The 20,692-nt window shown below is 36.3% G+C and overlaps 1 protein-coding gene across 4 annotated transcripts in view; it reads left to right on the forward strand.

Moving 5' to 3' along the window:
• Positions 1-19,873, forward strand: part of FNBP1L (formin binding protein 1 like) — a 100,965-nt gene extending 81,092 nt beyond the window's left edge. For 2 of the 4 annotated variants that reach the window (XM_032487110.1, XM_032487108.1), the window contains 5 exons: positions 6,550-6,659; positions 8,579-8,711; positions 9,106-9,200; positions 11,103-11,251; positions 12,655-19,873. In XM_032487110.1, coding sequence (XP_032343001.1) covers positions 6,550-6,659; positions 8,579-8,711; positions 9,106-9,200; positions 11,103-11,251; positions 12,655-12,833 — 666 coding nt within the window. In that variant the 3' untranslated portion in view covers positions 12,834-19,873. Of the gene's footprint in view, positions 1-4,483; positions 4,499-6,549; positions 6,660-8,578; positions 8,712-9,105; positions 9,201-11,102; positions 11,252-12,654 lie in introns of all 4 variants that reach the window. The other 2 variants (XM_032487111.1, XM_032487109.1) reach the window with 2 other exon arrangements.
• The last annotated feature ends 819 nt before the right edge of the window (positions 19,874-20,692 follow it).

Genomic DNA, 20,692 nt, shown 5'->3' on the forward strand with positions numbered 1-20,692 from the left:
TATAAGGCTCTCTCCTATAAATATGTAGTTTAAAACACCACAGAATTCAGTATAGCTGCCCTCAAGTTAAAGACAACTCCTCTGTATAACATTTGAAATGCTCAACCATGAAAGAATGGTATTATAAAGAGGGTGCTGGGTACAATCATACTAGCTATTTTTTTTGTTTATGTGAAGTCATATGTCCACCATTGTCTTGTAATGTATTTACATTTTTAAGACTTTCAGTAATTTGTCACTGGAGTTACTCATGTAATAATTTGTCACTAATGATGACTTCTGTGAATTTATAACATTACTTTGTTGACAAAATAATGAAGTTCAATTTTAATTGCCCTACTTTTAAAAGCATAAAACACAATTTCCAATAGATAAATAAAAAATTAAAGGTAGGCATGTTAAATGTCAAGACTATAGATCAAATTAAGACAATGTACTAGAAAATATTTTGTAAGCTATAAAGCCTATAAAAATAGTAGATATTGAGTCATTTTTACATGGAATTTGTTTTCTTGAACTAAAAAAAGTAAAGTATTATCATATTTTTCCCTTTTTCTCCAATAGGCTAGCCTTTGGCATTTGCTTATAACTAAAGATACTCTGTAAATGAAAAATTTTAGAATAGTAAAGAGCAAATATTAAATTTTTCTTAGCAACAACTGTTATACTACTGATAAACTGGTATTACTGTATTAGGCTAATTTTTCATCTGATTTTAAGGGTGTGTTTGTGACATTCATAGCTCATAATTTAGATACATTTATACATTTACGAGATTTGTATGAGCATTTGTTTGGACACATGAAAAACTAGGTGTGATAACCCACAGATGAGAACTCAGACTGAGTGTCGTGAGAAGCCCGACACTAACACCAGTTCACTGTGACTGGGCGTGCTCTTGCTTGCTCTCCCTCTCTCCCCGCCCTCTTCCTGCTTCTCCCCCTCTCCTCTCCTCTCCTCTCCACCTTTCTTCCTTCTTTCTCTTGTCTCTTTTTTCCTTCTCTGTCTAGCCTGTTTTTCTTATTTTTTGTAGCCCTTTCTGTCTTTAAATTGCTTTAGTTTTGGATTTCTCTTTTGGCCACGTGTAGAACAAGATGTATTAATTTAGGGTAAGATTATATTATTATTTACTTTTCCATTAAAACAATATGGCAAGCTTAAATGATGTCTGTAATGCAGCAGAAATGTCCTAGAGTATTATGTTCCTTTTGGGACTTCCTTTTTTCTAGTGATGACGTGAACTTCTTTGTATCTCCCTCACCTAATTCTGTATATGGATAATATTATAGGTTAATTCATGACATTTTTGAAAAGTCCCTGTGAATAAATCTGCATTATACCTGCAGGCACTACAGGTACCTGTAATCACTTTTAAAAGTTCTTAACAGTTGTTGGAAAGACTTAAAGAAATCATATCTGTGATTTCTGTTGTCTGAGTTATGAGGGTAGAATTTAACTACCGTCTGTCTTCTCTATGATGATTTGGACTTCATTAATATTCTGTTGCATTTCATGAGAAATTGCAATATTTTTGAAATCATTTATATATCCTACATATTGAGGCTACCAGACCCATTTATAGTGTATGGACACAGCATAGTCTTAGAGATGTGAAGTAAATGTAATTCTGTGAAAAACAGATTAGACAGAACTGTGAACCCCAGAGAGAGAAGCTTATAAATATGTGATACCTTCGTTTTTATTGAAATAAATCCACAGGTAGAACTTTATAACTGTAGTTTGGTCATTATTTATCATATTTCTACATACTGCTTTAATTTTAAATATTAGTAATTTTTAGGGGGGAGTCCTATTTCCAGAGGGCCATAACAGTCCCACTTTTATCATTAGTCATCATGCCGAAGTAAAAAAGCAGTGTGCAAGGTAGAAAATACAGCAAGCAAACCAGCTAGGGATTGGAGGGCAGAGCAGGAAGTAGTTTTTATCTTGGCATTGAGAAGTTTCTTTCTGTTTGGATTGGTGTTTGGTAGTTTACTAGATACTATTTCCAAATTAATGCACAGAGATGTTTTCTTTCCACTTAAGAATTTTCTCAGTATAGAATAATTAAAAAAGAAGAGGAGCTTTAGAAAGCTAGTTTATGTATAGTTTTTACATGGATTTACATGTAAGTCCATTAAACTTACAAACACTTAAGGTTTTTTTTAAAGCTGTACCATTTAAATTCAAATCAGAAACTCTTGTTTTTGAGCTATATTTGTTAATGTCAGTTTTCCTAAATACTTGCATTTGGCTTTTGTAAACAACTCAAATTTCTTTTTCTTTCTTTCTTAAGAAAACCTAGCATATGCAGTTCCCAGTATCTTTAAGGATATGAGAAATGTTACCGTGGACCAATGTTTTTGAATTTGATGGTGCTGCTGGTAGACCTTTTCTGAGGGACGAGGATCTATAATTTCGTCATGTGTCATCAAGATCAAACCATTAATAGATATTTGGTGCACACCCCAAAATTATTCTTTTCTTAATTTTTATTCTATAGCTATTTCATTAGCGCTTACTCTGGGTATTCTCTGTTTTTTTTTAAGAGGTATATTTATCTAGCAGTAACAAGTCCATATTTTCTGTCTAAATTATTCATGATCTTACGAACTTCTATAGAGTCATTTTTGTAAGCTTTTATTTATCCAGAATACAGTTCTCAGGATTTTCCTACCTTTAAATTAAATATGCCTAGTGATTTTAATTGCTTGATGTCCTTTTTTAGCTCCCTTGTATATTTCTTAAGATCTAGTAGGTATGTGAAATCTTCTAGTTATAGATAAATGCAAATTGCATGTGAGAGTAAAGTTTCCCTACTGAACATGAATTACTTTAAAAAAGAAAATATATTTCTGATATTTTACAAAGAACTTGAGTTTTCATATCCCCAAATCTAAAGTTAATAAACTGTAAATTCCTAACTGATAGTAAAACTAGATTAGATAAAAGCTGAACCATTTGATATTTCTGTTATAAATATCTTAATGTTTTCTCTAACATGTATTAATAAACTGAAAAAATAATTTGTATCACTTAGAAATTTAGCTGGTGAAAATTATCATAATAGATGAATTCAGATACTTCACCTATTTTGTTTCTTGTCACCTATATGATTTTGTTTTAATAATGTTTACAGAAGACTGTAATATCTTTAAAATTTAAGCCTTCTCATCATCTATCAAGAATTTTGTCATAGAAAAATAAGTTGTGGTTTTTATTCCCTGAAACTACTGACAGTCTAAAGAATGTTAAGCTTAATTTGGAAAGATAATGGATAGCAAATGTCATCTTTTCTTATCATCATAACCATTAATGTATATGGCCAGTTCATCAGAGATAAGGGGTAGATATTTTTGTCAGCTCTTTTTTAAAATCCATATTTTTATGTGAAATTCTACCTGATGTCCCCCCACCTTCTCTAAGACATCATGATTTAGAAAACAGGGACAAATAAAAATTTTAGAGGCTGCTAAACACATGAAATGAACGTGAAGATTAACTTTGTAAAGCTCTGCTGTGTACCGTGGGTCACAGGTTGTGTGTGTGTATGCACGTGTGTTTAGCTGGGATACTGGATAGATGCAGTGCCAGTTGCAGAACACTGCTAACCCACAGAAAACGTCAGTCATATGTACATATACATATATACACACTGTATGAGAGCACTTGGTGGCTATGTATTTCATGTTTTCAGAAATAATAAATTTTAACCAATTTTTCTAAAAATTGAAGTTACGTATTTTTAGTGTTGCTTTTTGAGCTCATGGATTTTGAATGAAAACTAAAAAACAGAAGCTATATCTTCAAAGCAAAATTCATATATTTGTCTGTTAGGAAATATGTATGGGAAACTTGAATCTGGGTGACTCATTGATTATTTTGATAATAGTGTGTTTTTTAAATGTATCTATACATTCAAAATAGCACCTGAAAACAACAGTAGAAATGTTACCCTTACCTACCCATGACATATTTAAATTCAAAGCACTATTTTGAACTATAAAAATTCAGATAATGGTGTTTTTGCATAATGCATTGGGAAGTGTTCCATTCTTTAATATTTTATGTAATATTTCTTTAAAAATGGCCAATATTAGATCTTTTATATTCAGCTTTTCAAATAATTAGTATTTTGAGAATGAAGAGCTATATAAGTGAAATCCACTTATGTAAAAATTCTCTTTTAAAAAGCAAAAGAATACGTGATTACTGGTAGAATGATTACGGTTTACTTTTGAGTTTTAGTTGCACTTAGAAAATATCTGCCCATTATCATCAGTGTATTTTATTATTTTTTTTGCAAGTAATTTACTTTCCAAAAAGTGTGGTTAAATTGTTTTTCTGGCATAATTGTTTGGATTGTGAACTGTACACGATTTATTTTAATACTATAAAAACAGTATAAGTTATTGCATCTTCTGTATTATGATTTCATGTGAATAATATACCATTTCTTTCTGTTTTCCATTGAACTATTCAGTGGTCGGTGAAGATGGTAAGCCTTATGTGCTGATCTATATACTGTGCCAACATTAAATAATCACAAAACATTGTTTTGTTTAATTCAAAACAAGTGGTAAGGTACATCCCCACATGTTCACCTTGTGTGTGTCTTTTTATAATTTAATCCGTAGTCCAACATATGCCAGTACCTCTTGATGTCATAAATTTTTAAAATGTGGTTATCTGTAATTAGCTCATTAAATTCTTAAATGTTATTAGGCGGAATCTTTGTCATGTTACAGAGAATAAAATTGTAGTAAAACACTTTAAAAGTTACATGGTAGAACAAAAGTTCATGTTTTTACAAAAGGAAAATTGAAGAAAAACGATTTTTCTTAACATTCTTTGAAAAGATTGTGTAAATTTGACTCGTAGTTTATCACAAGAATCATTAGATTTTCCAAAAAGTAAGAAGAATTTGCTACTGATTTCATTAGAGAGTTGGTGCTTTCTTCTGTACTACTGAATGGGAATAAAAGCACAAATACCTAAATACCGTGTGTGTGCGCGTGCGTGTGCGAGTATGTGTGTGATATTCCTTTATATTTCAAGCAAATTACTAGAACTACATTGTAAAGACCTAACCCCCAATTTATTGGGTGCTTGCATGGTTTCTCATTTTTGGAAGATAAACCAGTCTTCTTCAGGACTCTTGCAGTTTGGCCTTTTTATGAACTCCCACTTAGTGGGAGAGTTTGTTACGTGCTTCAGAGTCTTCTTACATCCATAGGAAATAGTGAGTTTAGTTCTTATATTCTGTAAAGGCCACTTGTGAAAAATTTTGTTATAAATTAAATGTTACGTTTGATCATGGCTTATCTTGAGTTTTATCTTTTTTAAACATAAGGGAAGCATTCTTAAAGATGGTGAAATAAAGCTGTTTAGCGTATATCGTAGGCATAAGTGATTCAAGGAGCGAGGATGCTTTTGTTTTAGGAGTTCATTTCAGCAACACTTGAAAAATTGAACTTGCATGTTCTTAACATTTCCCTTTTAAAAAGAATGAAGATTGATAGTTGTCCTCAATTTTGAGTATTTAAAATCTTGTAAAAATATGGGGCTTGTATTAAATGGAATAATCAGTAGTTGTCAGTATTAGTTCGATTGTGTAATTTGTAGTAAGATAGCTAAGGTCACAGTGACATGATTAACATTTAAGAGGAGAAAGACATTTGAATCAGAAGTTTACATCTAAATACAAGGACTTGTTCTTAAATGATACAGTTTCTTGAATATCAAAACACTAGAAGTTTTCAAACTTCAACCATCCTTCCTAACGAAGGATTGTATCTTTCTTTGGATTACATCTTTATTTCAGGAACAACTGAAGTGTGTTATTTGGTTGTACAAAAGGATAATTGAAAATTCCTTATTGGAATGTAAGTTCCACTTACATTTCACTCAGTGGATAGTTTTCTACGTTTTGTTTTTTAATGATCAGGTATGTTTTGCTTTTAACAAATGGCTTAATAAATATAATCATTCAAAGACTGTGTAATATCAAAATATATTTCATTAATTAGATTGTCTTCATGAGGTAAGTTGCTTACTTAATCATAAAAACGTGTCATATTTTTAGTCTAAACATTTGTTATATCCTGACTGTCATGGTAATAGGTTTGATTTGGGAATGTGGTGTAATATGTTATATATAAAACAATAATTTGTATAGGTGAGAAATGTTACGTGTTTCCATTTTGTTGTTGTTGCTGTAAGAAGGTTCATTTGTATTTATTTTAACTTTACCAAGACCTGAAAATAATATGATACTGGTAGTTACCAGTTATATGTATCTGGTGATATTTTTACCTATCCTGTTTCATAATTGTATAAACTGACTGGAATCTGAGTTCTTTCTTCAATTTGATTGTTTTAATTAATTAGACATATACATGTCTATGTAGATTTTTTTTTTCTTAAAAGGGGTTGTTTGGGGCTAATTTGAAGTTAAAGTTGATACATATTCTTATTTTATAGTGGGTATACTTCAGAAATAAAATCTCATGAAAATGTCTTTTATAATGATTTAGATTCTCTTTTCAGGGCCCAGCACTAGAAGATTTCAGTCATCTGCCACCAGAACAGAGACGTAAAAAACTACAGCAGCGCATCGATGAGCTTAACAGAGAACTACAGAAAGAATCGGACCAAAAGTATTTTCTCATTAAATCCTCTCCACCATTGCTATTCCTTTCAGAGTCTGCTTTGAATGATGTGTTTAAATGCGATGTATAAAACACTTAAAAATTATACATCCTCATTGAAATATCTTTTGAGGAAAAAATACACTCCTAAACTTTAGAAAATTGTGTTTGCTTTGACACACTTTTAAAATGAAATGTTAGAGAATTTCTTAGGTTGCCAATTACTTATGGGATGCTATATACATATTTATGCCTTCCATAAATTTGCAAAATAGTTTGATTTATCAAGAGTAGTTTCACCAACACTAACCACCTTATACTTTGATAAATTTTTACTTTCTTTGGTATATAAGTTGGGCTCAATAGAAACCTGAGGCTGTAATTATTTTGTTTATAGCAGAAATGTTGGGAAACAGTGTTTGAATACCTAGAGCCTCGGATTCATTCTCTCATAGCTTTAATTTTTTTCCAATTTTATAAAAAGTTTCCACTGGTTCAGTTTTGCTTTAATGAAGATAGAGATCCAGATGTGATGAATAAAGGGTTATTACAGTGCGTTGGTGACTTACTGTTTGCTTTTACACTGAAGATAAAATTAGAGCTTAAACTCTAGCATGAATGGTTGGGTTTTGATGTTAAGAATTGTACATCAGGTGTGATGGTATTGAGTGCAGCTGATTCTCATTATTTGCAGTAATTATGTTCCATAAAGTCACTTTGAACACTTAATTCTGGCAAATACTGAAATGGGGAAAACAGGTTTTGGCTCTGGTTAGCCTCTGGATGCATTTTCATCAACTGATCTATACGTAACCTTGTTTTAAATGTGTTTCTATTTAAAGACACGTGACTTAATATATGTTGTTGATTCATTTGAACTCAGGTTCAATAGCACTATAATTTATGCCTGAACAAAGATTACCTAACACATATATTTTCTCCAGAAGGCACCTCTTGAACTTAAGAACTCTAGACAGCACTTTAGTACTGTGCTTAGGGACTATTTTAAACAGAAAAATCACCAAGAAAGCACAGAAATACAAAAAACGGGATATTGAACGTAGACCATAAACAGGGCACTTGTGCAGAGTGTCTAGAACTTAGGAAAGAAAGAGGACTGGAGATTCATATTTGAGGATCATCTAAAGATAGATTGATATTGAAACATAACAATTATATCTCAGTAAACTGGAAAAAAACAAATGAAACAATGAAAAATCATCCTTAGGAAGGAAGACTATAGGATAAGATGAGAAGAAGCCTCTGTCATTTTATGTAACACGCTTAAATGATAAACAGAAGAAGAGAAGGAGCCAGCAAGGGAGATAAGGAGACAGTAGAGTTTAGGGGAAGGGAAAAGAAAATGTAAACACTAGGCGATCAAGAAAGAAAAGAATATTAAGTGTTAGTGATGCCAGAGACAAGGAGAGCTTATTGAGGCATAGCCTAGAGTGATATGATTAGAGAAGTGAAGAGGGAATGAGTTTAGAGGGAGAAGAGCAAGTTAAAGGCGGCATGGACGAGTGGGCAGACGATGGTGCTGTGAACTGACAGAAGGAACACCGTTGTCTGGTTTGAAATATGATGAGTTTGATTTGGGACATGATGAGTTTAAGAAAATTAAGGAATATTCTCCTGCAGTCCTTGATTAAGTTGTGTGTGTGTGTATAATCTCATTTAGGAAGCAAGAAGTGAAAAATGAAATCTTTTTTTAAATTCTAATTGTTTTTTTAAAAGACTGTCTCCATAAAATATTAACTATATACACATTATCTGCTTTGTGCAGATTACCTTCAACTACGTAGTGTTTGAATGTGAAAAGATAAGACTCTTGTAAGATTAGGCTGCATGTGTGTCCCATAATCAAATGAAACTCACTTAACATATGAAGTGATCATTTAATTTTGTGGCTTCCTTCTCATTTTCAGAGATGCACTCAACAAAATGAAAGATGTATATGAGAAAAATCCACAAATGGGGGATCCAGGAAGCTTGCAGCCCAAGTTAGCAGAGACCATGAATAACATTGACCGCCTGAGAATGGAAATCCACAAGAATGAGGTAGGGTTGTTATGTAGCAGTTGTCTGAGATACATTCATTTTTATAAACATCATCATGATAGATTGGTTGATAGATTGGTTTCTACTAGAATTATCTTCAAATATTTATTTAATTTTAGAGTTTATAATCTAAAAGTAAGGTATCATTATGGTATATAATCTTTAGAATTAGTTCCTCATTGAAATCTTTTCCTTATTTAAAACTTTATGTAAAACTAAACATACTATTTTTTTAATCAGCTGTAAAGTTGATCATTGATCAAATTGGAATAAAGTTTTTCTTCTCTTAAGTATTACATAATCACAGAAACTAAAAGCACACGTTAAACGTAAACTATCTTAAAAGATTTTAAAAATATTTTTTGAGCTCGGTTTTACTTATTTTTTCCCTAAGGCTTGGCTCTCTGAAGTCGAAGGCAAAACAGGTGGGAGAGGAGACAGAAGACATAGCAGTGACATAAATCATCTTGTAACACAGGGACGAGAAAGGTTATTTTTTGCATTTTATTTGTATTTCTTCTTTTCCCCTAGACTTTTATCACTCTTTTTTCTTAAATTAGGAAAAAAGAATTATATGAAATTTAACAGGTTTGCTTTTTAATAACTCAATATTTGAACCTTAATAATTTTTGTTTCTTTATAGTAGATATTGCTGCTCAGTTCTAGTTTGTCATGCATCCAAAAACAGAGGTAGGAACTTGGAAAATTCTTGGAGCAACAGTCTGGAGACAGAGGCTCCTCAGGCGTGGGAAGATTTCCTTAAGGTTTAGATGGAGTTGGGTAGTTAATGCCATAGAAGAATTTAACTGTCAAATTGCTCAAAGTTTTGTGAAGGGAAAAAAAGTGCATATTGTTAGATTGGTCTGGAACTTCCAAAAGGCATTTTGCTAAGTTCCCATGTTTTCATACCATTTGTGACATTTTCTCCCTCTTCTTAGTATGTTTTTCCCCTTCATAATAAAATCCAACAAATTACTATTTACCTTACAGAAGATTTTGAGAGATCTAATATCATATCTTGGTTTACTACCCAGTTACATTGTAATCTGAACAGATTCATTTTTAATGCTCTCTGAGTCTCAGTTTCCTAAAGTATAAAATAGGTTAAAATGCCCGTCATACAGGCTTATTAGTAATAAATGAAATAACGTACAGAAAGCACCTAGTAGTAAAATATCTGGTAATGTCATGTGCTTGGCAGGCGTTGGTTCCTCCTCCTCTTCCTCTCCGTTACTACTTTTTGAAAGAATACATATCCTTAGTATATCAAGAGATACTCACATACCCTGGTTTTTGTTATTAGGTAAAACCTAGATAAAATAATCTAATCTCTCTGGTGTGTTATTAGGAAGGTGGCTTCCAGGCGGACTGCAAGTGCTGCTAAATCTCACCGTGTAGGTTTTCCCGTCACTAAAATCTTACTCAGTTATTTGATTCTTTAGCAAAATTATTAACATTTCCCTCTTTTTTGAATTACACATTTTTTAAGAAGAAAATGTCTTTGATTTACCTGCTCTTTTGGATTTTCTTAGTTACTGACTTCCCTGTTAACATGATGAACTGGGAAATAATTTTACTAGGAGTCTTTTGCTTTTCAGTGACAGAATGAATGCTCTACCCATATTGGCTTAAACTAAAAAGGGATTTTATTGGCTGATCAGGGAGAGCTTGATCTAGGAACTCAGATGATGCCCTCAGGACTCAGTCTCTCTCTGCCTCACAGTTCTACCTTCCACTGTGTTGGCTTCATTTTAAGGCTCTATGTGGTGATCGTCCCAAAGCTCTAGGCTCCTATTTCTCCAGGTTCAAATCCAGTGGAAAAGGAAGGGAGCTTCTCTTTCAGCCATCCCAAGTGAAAGACTTGGCATCTCTCATATCTTACTGGATTGTAGGCATACTAGTGAGCTGTTCACTTTGCTAGGATGGGCCCTCTGGAGCCAAGAGAGAGCAACTCCACCTGAGCCCGTGAATTGAACATGGACTTGGTGGGTCCCCTAAGAAATTTTAGGGTTCTCTTGGAAAAGATGGGATGATGAATCTGGGATGATAAAAGACAAGTGTCTATGACATTTTTTCATTTTACCTCTGGACCCAGTGATGGACATACATACTGAATAGATGTTATATACCTAAAACATTGTAATCTTTTAATTTTTTAATTTCAGGAAATTCAATAAAGAAGCATTTTGTATTAGAAGCAACACACACACACACACACACACACACACACACATACACACATATTTAAACATCTAAGAAAATAAAGACTTAATTTAGAACTGTGTCATTGATACCTGATTCTCTGAATTGATCCTGAGGAGATCAACTTGTGGATAATATAAAAAATTTTCATGTTTGTGATACTTGACCAGAGATAATTTTGTTTTACAGTCCTGAGGGAAGTTACACTGATGATGCAAACCAAGAAGTCCGTGGGCCACCCCAGCAGCATGGTCACCATAGTGAGTTTGATGATGAATTTGAAGACGATGATCCCTTGCCTGCTATTGGACACTGCAAAGCTATCTACCCTTTCGATGGTATGATTTTCTTATTACACCATATTTGATAAAATTGGTTCCTTAAAATCTCCACACACTGAGTCATGCACTTTAGTGTTCTTAGCTAAATAAAAAATATAATTGCCAGAAAATTATAATCCCAGTTCATTAGTGTGAGTTTGTTTTAACTGTATAACATATATAGAGATTTTTCTTACATATGTGGCACTGAAAGAAAATTACCTGTGTTATCAACATCCTGATAAAGATAATTATTTAATTATGAACTTTGGCTGATAACAGAATTTCCCACAAGAGTCTTACGGATGTACTCATCAGAGTTGAAGCCTCTTGGGCATGTAGCTCAACCCAGAAAGTGGAAGGCTGGTAGATAGCAGTCGCTTCATACTCTTGCTTGTAGCTTGTTAACACTGAGTGACAGGCGCGAGGCAGATGGCACAGCTGAGTGCCACCACCACATCCTGACTGTGGAGGCCGTTTTTCCGGGTGAGGGAAGAAGAGAACGTGGTAGCTTCTGACTCTGCCGTCCCTTCCCCTGGGATAGCTGGAGAGGAGGAAGGCGTTGTGGCCCTCCGCTGCAGGCTTTTAGTTACCCTTCCCTCGCTTAGACTTTGAAAAATCCCTTCTTTCATTTTACAGAGGAGCAGAGTAACATCTTCACAAAGAAGTTGTTCTAAAATGGTGTACGATGTAAGGTCTTTCCCCATTAGTCCATTGTGTTGTTCTTTTAAATTGAGTAGTTTTTAGTTATTCCTCATTCAGAGAAAATAATATTAAATAAGGTCTTGCTATAATGTAATGTAGAGTGAGGAAGGAATTTAGTATACGTTAAATGAAGATTCATTTGTGATAATTGTCACTGCTAATTGTTGGGGATGGGGAAGAGAGCCCTGAGGCTGACGGCGTTTTGAAGGAAGCTTGTGCTTTGTGGTGAGAAGCTCTCTGCTTCTACCATTAGCAGAGTTGAATCTTATTTTTCTCTCTGCTCTCTCTTCAGATTATTTTCTTTCCTTCTTCCTTCCAACCCTCTCGATGTCTTGTTACTATTTTCCTGATCTAAACCTCATAAATTTTCTGTATAGCAGTGCCTCTCAAATTTGGGGAAGGAGTTGGTGGAGTGAGGTAGGAGAGTGCCCTGTCAAATCATACCGCGTTGCTGTGGCTCAGACACTTCATCTGCCACGTGGCGCTGCCAGTCATGCTGCCACGAGGCGGTACTGTGCAGCTTCAGCGTGCGAAGGTGTTTGGCAGACTGCAGAGCGCCATAGACTTCTGTTCAGCTGAGGAGAGTCGGTGGGCTCATGGTTCTACATACACTGAAGTCTAGTAGGGTTTCGTGTTGTTTGTGTTGCATTTGTAACTTCTATTCGAAATTATTGCTATGCTTAAATTATGCTTGTGCTGTGAAAACTCTCATTCAGGACATAATGAAGGTACTCTGGCAATGAAGGAAGGTGAAGTTCTATACATCATTGAGGAGGACAAAGGTGATGGATGGACAAGAGCTCGGAGACAGAACGGTGAAGAAGGCTACGTTCCCACATCGTACATAGATGTAACTCTAGAGAAAAACAGTAAAGGTGCAGTAACTTACATCTAAACTAACCAGGCAGCTTTGTAACATGTGTGACATAGGAATGATAACATAAAATGAAAACATGTTCAACGGGTGGGAAAACAGACGTTTTAAGGCATCCAAGATTTACTGTTCACTACGTGAGCTGAGTGTAGGCTCAGTCTTAGAGGTGTGAGTATTACCACAAGAAACTGTTCGCGTGACGCTTTACCATTTGCGTGATGTTGGTGTGAAGCTTAATTGATGCCTTTTGCTTTATGTCCTGCTTAAGTCTGTGTGGAGGATTTGTGTTTTTCTGCCTTATAAATCATAGAATTTGATCTATTGGGCAGGAATCCGTAGATAGAAAGCTCCCCAACCCCCTGCACGTTGCTTCAGGAAATAACAGTGACTGTAGTGAATTCAAATAAGTACAACTGCTCTGAAATGCTGTGCAAGCTGATACCCAAAAGAGTGGTTTGCTCTAGGAGTTTGAATTTTTAGCTACAGTTTCTAGGAAGAAAGTGAAAATAGTTGGCTATCTGAGTAAAATAATGATTTTCATTTTTCTCCCTATTATTAACTTTGGTTTCCTAAAGGAAGAAAACAGGCGTGTAGCACACAGCCTGTTTTAGTAGTAGGGTAATCTGGAGACCTGCAGAATAAACCACTTAAGCAAATAAGATGACTTTCTTTTGAGACCCTAAGATGTTTTCAGGTTTTCTAGTAATTTTCAGTAATGTACAGCCTTACTTCCAAATTTATGCTTGTACTTTTCATCTTGAAACGTCTTGGGAAGTATCACTTGAGTAACATTAGCATTTAGCAATTATACATAGGAAAATAGATTCGTCAAAAACTGAGATAGAGGAAACCTTGCCTGGAGGGGAAGGACTGGCAAATTTTACTTTGAAAGAAAAACAGCTTTTTTTGACTTACTGGGTTTTAGGAATATATCTGTACTATCATGGAGGGTATTTCCTCATTTTAGCCAAATCATCAATTATTAGGATATTTTTTCCAATTAATTTAAATAGGCATTTGTTGGAAACACTGTACAGTCAAGACTTGCACAGTGCTAGTTGTGTGGGGAGATAAAGTGAGGAAGCAGTTAAGAGATGAGACTGGTCCTTAATTTTGTTCATATTCCAAAAATTTCTGGTGTTTTTAATAGCTGACTATAAAATGATTTTTAGAGACATTTGAGACGGACACTTTAAACTGAACACCCACTTTGGTCTTACCAAAGGTCTTCAGTAATTGTTCTTTTCTTTTTCCTCCTGGACTGCAGGTTCCTGAAGAGGGTTTCTGAGGAAATGGGCAAGATGTTGAAGGAGGTTACATGCAGCTGCTTTTGGGGGGAGGGTATTAGAGTTGTCAGGCTCAAAGAGAGAGTGAGAGAAGCAAGTTGCATGAGTGCATGCAGACATGATTATTTTTTACTAACTTCATTAGCATTTCCGTACATTGTTTTAAAAAATCATTGTAATACCAACCCTTAAATTCGTTGTTCACAGTTATTCATATAAAGGGAAACAAGCCAACAGTGGCCAGCCTTTTTTCCATTTATTTTACTGATATCCAAATCAGAAAGAATGCAGAGCTGTCATTAAATTTGTCTTACATTTGGCTGTCCCAGCAGGACTGCCTCTCTCCCAGCTCTGCTTTAATTGGCTTTTAGACCCATTGTCTGTTAGAATCCTTGCCATTTGTCAGTGTCTGCCTGCGCCACCTCTGTGCTTGCTTAACATCCTGTTGCATGTCTAGAGTGACCGGGTGTAGATTTTTCAGGCATGTCTTTATAATCCCTTGTTCTTGTCAAAGCCTTCGTTTTGTTTTACGTTTGTAGTGCAAATCACTTTGTCAGACATCTCCAGCACTAATGTTTCATCCTAGTACTTGTGTGTGCTGCTGTAACTTCCCCCTGCAAAACACTCCAGTTTTGGCATTATGAAGAAGTAGTTTGTGAACCCGAAGAATTTATGACCAGAAAAAGGAAACATCTCTGCTCTAGCCTATGGCCCTGTTGAAAGAACCCTGAAACGTGATACATCTTCAGCACCTCAGTCTGGGAAGAATCTCTGGTCAGCACTGAAATCCTGGCGTAACAAACACAGAAGACGCTCACCACCTCAAGACAAAGGACTGTTGTCAGAAGTCAGCTGCTTCCATTCAAACGCTGCCTTAAACTAGAGTGCCTGAATCTGCTGATTGCCAACACTACCGCTGCAGCGTCCCACAAAGGGCTTCGTGTCAGCTCAGTGTGACCTCCTTTAACTTGGTGGAGCTGCCGCAGCTGCCAGCACAACCTTGGTAGGCGGCTTTGAGAGCTCTGCCATGTTCGATGGTGCGTCTTCAGATTTATGCCTCAAACTACAGACACATCCGAGTCCATTTTACTTTACTTAGTGTTCTTATGAGAAGTTCTGTGGACCTTTCTCCATTGTCTTTTAGTTTGAGTTACCATGTTCTCAATTATTATGTGACTGCTTCCAAGTGATGGTTTTGTTTGATCCGGATAAAATTTAGTGAACCTTTGTAATGATCTGTGTGCACTTTTACTTGTAAAATGGGAATTTCTGTATGTTTATACTTGTAAATATAATTGTCATCAGCGCCCCTAATGCTCATGTTGTCCCGCCTCGCATTTGTGATCCTGTTAATGACTTGGATCGTGACTAATTTCTTAGTGGTGGTTAATAGGGAGGGGGTAGGGGTGGGGCGGGGATGTTTGTAACATGGAAGCTTCATTAATTTGGTTCTTTACTGTTTTGAGGGAAGAAAGAGAATGTGAAATGGTCTGTGTATTATTGGATTTTAAGCAATATTTTAGAAGCTGTGTGACTGCTTTAATAATTTTTCCCAGTGTTATTTGAATCGTACTACCGGTTATACTAAAGCTGAATGACAGTTGTGTGAAAGTTAACGCCTTCGTAAGACCAAGTACCCCCGTTACACAGCTGACATATAGTGTATTACCTTTAAGGCTAGTAAACTATGAAGTTTAGATTTTGAATCTCGTTACAGGGTTATTTATATAATGTGACATTATTCAATACTGACAGATTACATAAGGTAGTTTTAAAATCCAGTGCTATTTTTGTTTTAAAGGTTAGCAACGAAGAGGAAATGTGATCTGGCTGTGTTTGTCTTCTGTACAAAGCCTGAAGTGCTTGTGTTTTTTTGGCCAACAGCCACAGAGGGCAAAGTTTAAGGCTTTCTTATAAGGACTAACTGTTCTTTTCAAGCTACTGTTTGTTTTTCTAAAAGCAGGATTTGTTTTCGTGGGAGGCAAGTTCCTTCACGTGGAATGGTGCAGCCTGTATGTGGGTTACTACAATAGGAAAGACATTTGTACTTGCACAATCTAAATCATTCTTAAAGTTTGAACATGTGAATTGTCCAAAAGAAATCTTTAATTTTTCAGTGATTTTTACTCTTTTTGTGCACATGTTGATTTCTTAATGGTAAATGCTTTGTTTAAGATAGTGTTCTCTGTTGAGAATATTTTCATGGAATAAAACAATCTTTTCATGGTCAGTTAAGCTGTATAGTGTTATCTCTTACTGCTTTGTGAACTAAAAGAGATGTAATGATTTTGTTCTTGAATGTGCTCAATTCCAGGTAATACAAAGCAGAGGACCAAGTTCCGTAAGTGGAGGCATCTATGTTGGGCAACCTTCTTTGCAAAGCAGTTTTGAAAATTTTATTCTGTTTTTAGTTCCTTTCAAGCTTTCCTAAAGGGAAAAAATTTAGCTGTTTCTTTAAATTTAAGTTGAGATAATAATTTGGATTTTTTTGTCTTTGTTATACAGTAGTTGTGTTACAGGGACTTTCCTTTTATACCAGCTTGTTCTCTGCATCCGTAAGAACTGTCCCTGCACTGCTGGGCTTGCTCTTGCTGCAGGCTGGTCAGCGTTTCCTGTGCTTCTGCTTGAGGTCCTGGTCAGTCAGGGAGAGTGCTCGTGTCTTCCTGGTATTTCAAAACATGGAAATAGAATGTTTGCCGCAATTAGCGTCACATCTGTGATTTTAGGAAGTCTTAATTTCAGAATATTCACCTTGTTAAAAGGGCAGATATGAAACTCTGACTGGTAACTTCTAGAAACCCTAAAAGGAAGTGAAACTCAGGGCTGATCCTCAACAATGAGGGGTTGCAGTTGATGAGATGAAAGTTTAGAAATCTGTGCCAAGCTTGAAAGCAGGGGCACATACAAAGCAAAATAGCAACAAAACAGTGTCAACCAAAAACTCAACAGTGAAAAGGCCTTACTAGCTGAACTGTCAGGGAAGTCAGATCCGACTTGGTTGGTGGGGAGCAGTAGCTCCCTTGTGACAGCATTAACAAAAGGAGAAAGGATCCTCAGACTTGCTGGGAAGGGTAGGTTTTCTTTGTGCAGAAAGTATTATTTAGGCGAAAAAATACTAAAAAAAACACCAAACCTACTTCAGGGAGCTCAATAGCTGGGATCAGGTATATTCCTGACCATAGTCATTGCCTATAACCTAAGAAACAGTAGAAGGTATAAGAGATGCCAAAAGATTGTGGGATGGGAAAATACAAATTTTGAAGAGTAAATTCTAGGAACTTTGACAGCTTTTAAAAGTACTAGATAATTTTGTCAGCATTTAGGAGAAAATGTAATGGGCAACTGACCCAGGTCCAAAGAATAATTCAAATTAGTGTCATTCCTTCCTTTAGATACAGATGGGGAACTTTGCAGACATAATTGTGCTGGTTTCAGCTCAATTTCAGTAATTGATAAAATTTCTTGCTCATTTTTGTGTGAGATAGCATTGTGATAGCGTTGTTGTAGAGAATGTGAGCTTGGAACGAGCTGATTTGGTAACCCAGAATGTCAACCTCGAGGAGAATTTCTCATGGAAAACATATGTATGTCATGAACCGTAATAAAATGAATGTAAATCTGTCACTCTCTTTAAGAAATAGAAAATTGCCATGTCCATCAAAGATAATCATTATCCTGAGTTTTATGTTTATTATTTTGTTTTTCTTCATTTTCTCACGTGGGTATTTTTTTCTAGATCTTAGTAGCTTTCTGTGTTTTTGAGCTCTGTAAAGATGGTGTCATTCTCCGCTCCGAGAAGGGCTGGCTTTCAGCCCGTGTGCACCAGTACGGCCACAGTTACTGCTGTATGTGTCCGTACTGGTTGGTAAAGAATGGGTCTGAAAAGTGGTAGAACTCATTAGTCACGAGAGTCTCAGTGCATGTGGTTTGTCTCAGGAACCGCACGTGGCGCTCTGGGAACCACTCCTGGCTTGAACACTGGGGACAGAGCTGACGGGCTTACTCTCGACAGACTGTTGTTCCAGGTGTTGGGGAACCTACTTGGTCTGGTAAGCCCCTTCTTGACTGGAGAGGGACTGGGGCAGCTAAGCTGAGAAAGACCCCCTCTGTTCATCTTCTGAAGACGTTGCCTCATCCTGCTCAAGGGGAGGAGGTGCATCGAAGCTCTGCAGTAGCTGGGGAGACTGGAGGGGAGTGTGAGTAGACACAGGCGTTGGAGGACGTAGCCCTGTGGTGGCAGTAATGGCCCTTTAGATGGCTTTTTCAGTTTGGTTTTATTTGGCCACTTCCTCCGCGGTGGAAGGTAACGGTGGAAGGTAACGTGCCTTGTGTATTGAAGAGGTGTGAGGAGAGGGACGCTGGCAAACTGGCTAGTACCTGGGAGAGTGTGGTGAGGGCAGCACAACTCCTGTTCTGTTACCCTCTCTTTCTTTGGCTGGTTTCAGGAGTATTGCTCCCTCCGCCCTCTCACCTCTTCCGACCCACTTTCTCTCTCCCTTGCCTGGGCAGACCAGGCTGCTTGGCCCAGGGCCCGCACAAACCCTGGTAGACTCGCTCAGTTTGTTTTTATTCTCCCCACTTTCTCTTTCTGTCTTTGTCCTGGATCGTAATTGTCACCAACCAGTCATTGTTCGTTTCCTGGCTGGCCAGTGTAGGGGGCAGTCTCGGGTGTGGAATGAGACAGACTTAAAACACAAGCTCCCAGTTCTGGCAGCCAAGTCGCCAGTCCCCGCCCAGCTTGCTTCCTCTTCCCCACCTTCTCCACTCTCTTTCCTCTAGCTGGGAGCTCTTACCGCTGGCTCTTGGCATGTAGCCTGCCTCCAGATGGTACTGTTTTGTTCCGTGAGGTGAGACGGGGATCAGTGGCATGTCCTTTCTCTTTAGGTGCCAGACAGCACATTAGTAAATTAGTGACTAGCGACTGAATGGGGGGAGTCATTGGAAGAGTTTGCAGCCCTATTGTAAAGCATAGGGGCAATCCTTGTGCTATACAGTGGGTTCTTGTTTATTTTATGTATAGTAGTTTGTATATATAGTACCTGGTGACAGCCGTGTCAAACAAAACATTATACCAACCCAACTGTTCAAATTATTTGGAAATTTTAATGACTCATGAATGATCTACTTTAATTACCTGTTAAAAGTTTTATTACATAGTTTATTTAAAGAATAACATGGATTATTTTTACTTGTTTGTGCATTGATTTGTGTATTAATTTACTGGTTCATGTGCAACTGTATTATTAACATCCCACTTGTTAAATACTTTGAATATTGCATGCTATCTTCTGAGACTTGCTTTTTTAACTCAACAGTATTCTGAGATTTATTCATGTTTATGCATAGTTCATTTTACTATGTATAGTATTCCATTATATAAATATACAGAATTTATCCATTCTCCTGTTGATGGACATTTGGGTTATTTCCTGAATTTTGCTAGTATAAACTGCTCTTATGCACATCCGTGTGCGTATTTACTGATAGAAGAGTTTCTGTAAGGTCTCTATTTCAGAGTGGAATTGCTAAGTTGTGGGTTATATTTATCTTCAGTTTAAAAAGGTAATGCCACATTTTCTCCTTAAAAGTGATTGTCCCATTTTTACCCACCTACAAGTTATGTATAAAGGTTATTTTATGCTTCATATCCCGGCCAACAACTTAAGAGTAAGACTTCTCAATTTTTGTCAGTTCAGTGGATGTAAAGTAGCATTTCATTGTAGTGTTAATTTCCTTTTCCCTGATTATTGGTAAAGTTGAACATCTTTTCATGTTTATCATTTGTGTTTCTTTTTCTATGAAAAACCTGTATCATGTGCCTGTCTTCTTTGGTTGGTTGTCTTTCCATGTTTATTCAGGGCAGTTCTTCACGTATTAAGTAGGCTAATAGTATTACTTACCTCTTGCGTTGTAACACAGCTGGTCTCTTGGACTCACAGTTTCTCAGAAGATTGCAGTCAAGGTGTTGGCCAGCATTGCAGTCATCTCAAAGCTTTGACTGAGGCTGAAGAGTCTACTTCCAGGATCATTCATGTGATTGTTGGCAGGCCTCAGTTCCTTGCCATGTGCACCTCTTTGTGGGGATGTTCATAACGTGGCATCTTGCTTCCCCCATTGCGTGATCCAAGAGAGAAAAGCTCAGGATGGAATCTGCAGTCTTTTATAACCTAATCTCCGATGTGAATACCGTTACTTCTGCCCTGTGCACTTGGTGGGGCAAACCAACCCTGGTACTATAGGAGGGGGCAACACAAGGGTGTGAATAGCAGATGGCCTGGGACATCTGGGGCCACCTTGGAGGCCACCTACCCTACTAATCCTTTGTCAGTTTTATGTGTTGCTAGTCTCAGTTCTTTCAATTTATCTATGATATCTTTTGATGAAGTTCATTTTAATGTAGCTTGATCAATCTTTCATATTTAATGTTCTATCTAGTTTAAGAAATTCTTCCTTGATTCAAAGTAAAGATGATATTCTGTCTTCTAAAAGTGTTACAGTTTTGCCTTTCACATGTAGGGTTTTTTTTTTTTTTTTTTGAAGTATAGTTGATCTACAACATTGTGTTAGTTTCAGGTATATGACAAAGTGATTCAG

The sequence above is a fragment of the Camelus ferus genome, chromosome 9 (assembly GCF_009834535.1).
Source record: "Camelus ferus isolate YT-003-E chromosome 9, BCGSAC_Cfer_1.0, whole genome shotgun sequence".
In the NCBI taxonomy this organism is placed as follows: domain Eukaryota; kingdom Metazoa; phylum Chordata; class Mammalia; order Artiodactyla; family Camelidae; genus Camelus; species Camelus ferus.